Source organism: Cervus elaphus, chromosome 15 (assembly GCF_910594005.1).
Source record: "Cervus elaphus chromosome 15, mCerEla1.1, whole genome shotgun sequence".
In the NCBI taxonomy this organism is placed as follows: Eukaryota; Metazoa; Chordata; class Mammalia; order Artiodactyla; family Cervidae; genus Cervus; species Cervus elaphus.
The window spans coordinates 27993921-27999323 of record NC_057829.1 but is presented as its reverse complement, the minus strand read 5'-3'; the positions used below and the strand labels follow the sequence as shown (position 1 = coordinate 27999323).

The 5403-nt window shown below is 51.6% G+C and overlaps 1 protein-coding gene across 1 annotated transcript; it reads right to left on the bottom strand.

Moving 5' to 3' along the window:
* Positions 1-2950: 2950 nt before the first annotated feature.
* Positions 2951-5084, bottom strand: DDIT4 (DNA damage inducible transcript 4). Its single transcript, XM_043926351.1, has 3 exons — positions 4944-5084; positions 4562-4817; positions 2951-4288 (listed from the first exon to the last, which is right to left on the bottom strand). Exons 2-3 carry the CDS (start codon positions 4755-4757, stop codon positions 3795-3797), a joined length of 690 nt encoding a protein of 229 aa, XP_043782286.1. The 5' UTR covers positions 4758-4817; positions 4944-5084; the 3' UTR covers positions 2951-3794.
* Between the last annotated feature and the right edge of the window lie 319 nt (positions 5085-5403).

Genomic DNA, 5403 nt, shown 5'->3' with positions numbered 1-5403 from the left:
AATGAGCTATTTTCTAATTTGTGATTCCTTCATAAAGAGCCCCCCTTTCAGGATAATTATAGAATCCTGTAATAATCTATTAATTGGGCCTGGTTTCTATGCCTCATGTTTCCTCAGCTTGCTGCCCCAGCAGCAAAAGCAGGATGAGGCTGACCGGGACACCTGAGCTGGGGAACCGGGAGGGTTCTGTGAATTGAGCCAAAGGCCCAGGAGGTAGGAGACACTTTTCCCTTCTTACCCCTGCTGACTGAGCCTCTCTGAGCCTTCGAATTTCCTTCTGAAACATGAGGCAGAATTAAAGGAACCTTATGTAAAGGGTGCTTAATATGCACTGGGCTTGGAAAAATACAGCTTAGAAGTGATGCTATCTGAGCACATTAGCCCGATATGATGTTTTTTACAAGAACTTATTAAGGTTATATATTGACATGACTGTTGTTAAGATGACTTTTGAGCATTAGAGGAAAGTCAGATCAGAGGGGAAACGAGTCAAAGGTGGCTTCTATCACAGGGTGTCTGCTCTGCCACAGCTCAGGCCCCCCATCTCTTGCCCAGCCACTGACTTCCTCTGCCAGTGGTGGACTCCAGTTATACCTTTTTCCAGATGGAAACTGCAGTATTTCATTAATTCAGAAAGGTCTGAGTGTCAGTCTAACTACTGAAAATTCATAAACCCTGAAAATTGAGGTCCAGAGGGAGGTGGGAAATGACTTGCCCAGCATATCAGCTCAGGGTTCCCATGCCTGGCCTAGTACCTATCCTTTCAGGCCACACTCATGGCCTTCCTGCCTCCAGATACATCAAGGAAGTCAATACAAATTGTATAGGCCAAACAGAATGATTTCAGAAAGACTTTTTCAAAGTTGGATTTTATGTGGAAGTTTCATAAGCTTTATTAGCTTTCAATCTTGGCAACAAAGAAACCTGCTTCTTCTTCTCTTCAACAGCCCAATACCTAGGACAAAGCTCCCTTAGGCCTCTTAGGAGGTCTAAGAGCCCCAACCTGGGGGGTCTTTCTGTCCTATTTGGAAGGATTTTCAAGCACCGTGAGGATGAGGAAAGGCAGTCTGGTCACAGGAAAGAGCATCTTACCTGAACCTTCTTGGGAATGCAAGCTTTCCTCTGGTCTTCCATCTAAGAGAAAGAATGAACTGAGGGTTCTTGCTGCTTCCTGGTCTAGGAGAGGGTTAATGCTTACCACTCTATCCCTCTCTTGCCTCCAAACACCAATAAAACTCTCTAGACCTGATTGTTTTCCTCTTTGGGGGCCAGGGAAGCACAGTCGCTAGCATTGCCTCTGATCTCAGTTCCTGGGAGAGTGCCCCCAGACACCACCCAAGTGCTAAGCCTGCTTTACTTTCAGCTCCACCCTGAGGGGCTAAGAGTGGGCAAGGACAGCCAAGGTCAGAAGAAGATGGTCATTTAGGGGTTAGGCCTCTGTTAGTAAACGTTTCTGCTCCAGCCTGGACCTCCCCCCAGCTCCAGATGCATATATCCAATCACCTACTCCACTTGGATGTCAAATAGACATCTATAAAACTGTTTACTAATCTGTAAAACTTTACTAACCCTCACCCCACCCACCCCTCCCAGGGTGGCTATCAGGAAGATGTGCCAAGAAGTAAGGGCTCTCTTAAAACTGATCTGGGCACCTTCTTACTTTTTACCACCATTTTCAAATCTAGTTCTAACCACTTCATTCATCTTGGGGAACAAGTCATTTCATTCCACTAGAGACTTCTAGACCATCCCAAAGTTCAAGACCGTGTCAGGATCCTGAAGGAAAATGCAGATTCCTGAGGCCCTGCCCCAGACACATGCAATCAGAATCTCCACCAGGGCAGGGCGGGGGGTGGTCTGTGTTTAACTCAGGCCCCAACAGATTTGACTCTACAATCCAGTGGAAGAACTACTGTTTCACAGTTGGGCAAACAAGGCCTGTCTCAGACAAGGAAGAGAAACAAGGGAGATAACAACCCTCCAGAGGCTGGTGTAGGAGGATTGAGAGTCGCTGGGAGGGAGGAGTGGGAAGGCCCCTGGCCTTCATCTGGCCCAACCCCAATTTCACTGATAAGGAAATTGGGGCCCAAAGAGTGTAATGAGTCCAGGTCACCAGGAACATTCATGAAATGTCCTGCAGTCCCCTGGCTCCCGAAGCCCTCACCACACCTCCTGTGTGTGTTGTGTGTGTTGTTTCTGCCTGGCAGGTCTTGCCCCTCTCTGAGCTCTAAGTTCCTTGTCTAGTCAGAGGCTTGAACAAAGTAAATAAGTCTTTTTCAAACTCCATTCCTTAATGCTCCTGCTCCCTAGCTTTTTCTTGTCCAGAGAGAAAATGTGTAATCTTCATGACTGTAGAACAAATAGAACTGTGCCTTTTTTCACGCACAAAAAATGTCTCTTGCAGTCCTTTAAGTGCCTGGAAGAACCTTGGGCTCAGTAGTCCTTTGTCCCAGGCCCTTCTAACCCAAGGCAATCAGGTGAGTTCTTTCTTTTTTTTTTTTTGGATTCTTATTTTTTTAATATAATTTATCTTGCTGAGACAGCAAGTCAAGTTTATAAAGAAGATGCATTTAGGAATAATCCTAAAAGATAAAGCAGGTTTACAACCCTGCACCGTGCAGAAACCCTATTTAGAGGCTTTTTTTTTTTTAATACACATTTGCATCTTGACCTTTTTGCTTGTTCTCAAATTCTACTGAGACTCTATGAGAGGTCTGACTCCCTCCTCAGCTTCCAGGGATTTTCCTTGGTAGCCTCAGCCAGCAAAGCCAAGGGAGCCAGGGTTCTTGACAGAGAGGGCGCTCAGCCTACACACCTCCATTACCATGCGGGCAGGGGGTCTCAGAAAGGGACAGAGAAACACAGAGCTGCACCAGAGTCTGATGAAACCCACCTTCTACAGCACCCATCCCCCTCCCTTTGATTTCATGGCACTAATGAGAGACAACTGTTTTAACAAACTTTTTTTTATTAGAAAAGTAAAAAACATTGCATAGGTCTTAATACTTGAACATCAAGTGTATTCATGAACAGCGAGTATCTTCATGTAAACAGTTCTAGATGGAAGATCCAGATGGTACTCCTCTGGGGGAGGGGTTCCAGCCCCCACCCCAATCAGCCCCATCCCCTCACAGCTCAACCCTTTAGTACACATCCAGGGATGGGCCACACACAGCTCCCAGGTGTATTTGTTCTTCAAGTGTAAAAGATCCCCAAGTGATCCTAACACCCACCCCTTCCTACTCTTACATTCATGCGTCTGTAAGATAGCTGCCTAGAACAGGTCAGTAGTGAAGCTATGATCAAAAAACAAAAACAAAGAACCAAACATTTGGGCCCTTCAGACCACGAGATACACAGATCACCTCGATGACCTCCCCCCTCCCACCAGGGCCAGCTATGGTGAAACACACATCCCTTGCAGAGGCCAGGGCAGCCCAGCTGCTCTCCTGGCTGTCACACCACTGTTGTCTTAACTGTCAGCAACAATAAAAATAATCGGGTACATGCTACATACACATCCAGTCAGAAGCCTGGTTGGCCCCTAAGCCTTTGTTTCATGCTACAGTACTGAGGGGCAGCGTGTGCCTCCAACTGGGAACCACCAGCTCACATCTCAGTCAGCTTCCTAGGGAAACACTGTGTTCCCCCCACCTTGACTTTCCTGCCCCTCAGGTGGCTGTTGTCAGTTTTCTAAGGGCAGGCACCAGTCCCTCAGCCTCTGCCTGCCCCCAACCCCAAAAGTTCAAAATTGTCTCTGACATGGGGGCATTACTGGCCCCCCAGGCCCAAGTTCAACACTCCTCGATGAGAAGTTGCTCGGAGCTGTACAGTTTCTTCTTGATTACTCTGAAACCAGTGCTCAGCGTCAGGGACTGGCTGAAGCCAGGGACGAAGGGGGAGTTGGCAGAGCTAAACAACCCCTGGATCTTGGGCCACAGGCGTGAGTCCAGGCGCAGCACGAGGGTCAGCTGGAAGGTGGGCACCAGGCTGGGGTCGAGGGCCAGTTGCCCCACGCTGTGGCAGCTCTTGCCCTGCTCTACGCAGACGTCCAGCAGCGCCCCTCGCAGGCCGCACGGCTCGCTGTAGGCCAGGCGCAGTAGTTCTTTGCCCACCTGGCTCACTAGCTGACCCGGCATGAGCAGGCGCGCAGGGCGCCGCGAGCCCAGTCGGGCCTGGGCCAGGCTCTCCTGCAGCAGCTGCATCAGGCTGGCACACAGGTGCTCATCCTCGGGATCGCTGAGCAGCTCAAAGTCGGGCAGGGACACCCCATCCAGGTATGCAGAGTCTGCAAGGGAAAGCAATACGGGAGGATTAGGTAAGAGAAGCTCCAAACGGGGGAAGTGCTGTTTCGCTAAGAAACCAGCACTTCTTCCCATTCCGTGCCTCAGTTTATGCCCCACGAGAGTACCCTATACCTCAATTCCTCTCCTCTGCCTACCCCTTCTGCAATCCGGATTCTGATGGGATAGGAAATCTAGGTGGGCTTTTGACTCCTAGCGCGGTGTTTCTTCATCTCCTCAGCCCTTCTACTCCCGTCCGGCTCCCGCCTACAGCTTACCTTCCTCCGGCCCAAAGCCACTGTTGCTGCTGTCCAGGGATTCGCAGTCCGAGCTCTCCAGGCTCGCGCAGCGGCCGAGTCCTTCTTCTCGGGCCGCCGACCCCCACGCTGAGCGCGGCGGCTGATTTGGGGTGGGAGTTCGGGACAAGGACGAGGACGAAGAGGACGACGAGAAGCGATCCCAAAGGCTAGGCATGGTGAGGATGGACGCCAGGGCGTCTGCAGATGAGCTCAGGGTGCGGGAGCTCCACAGAAGCTGTAACAGAAAAGCGGTTCATATTAGGCGTCAGTCTGGGGGCTGGATCAGACAGAGCGCTAAGACCTCCCCCCACGGCCGAGGCCTCTCGGCTCAGCGATCAGCATACACAGAAGGGACACTCACCAGTTACTGCGGTCAGCGAGAACTGCTGGGACAAGTGCGTACTGCCGCTTGAATGAGTGCGCGAACTGGTGCCAAGCCCCGAGCTCTGCCCAGACCTGTCCCGTCTCCCCACCCGCACCTCCCCCTAGGCCTGCCGCGGTCCCTAGCACCAGCGCCGAGAGACCTATAAGGGCTAGTGCAGAGAGGCCACACCCCTTCCGTGCGGCGGCCCAATCCAGACCCGGGAGTGTGGCCCACCTCGGCCAATGAGCTTCAGGCGCACGTTCGCAACGTTCTCTCCTGCCCAGTGACAGCCGCCTGGCCCCGCCCCCGTTGAGCCCCAGAACGCTCGGGGACGAACCCCCTAGCCGCGGCCACGCCCCCTTTCTGGAAGGGATCTGTGGCGGCTGCAGCTGCCAAGGTCCCCGAGGGCGCTCGCGGCAGGGGAGGATCAAGGAAAGACTTGTTTATTATACGGTCG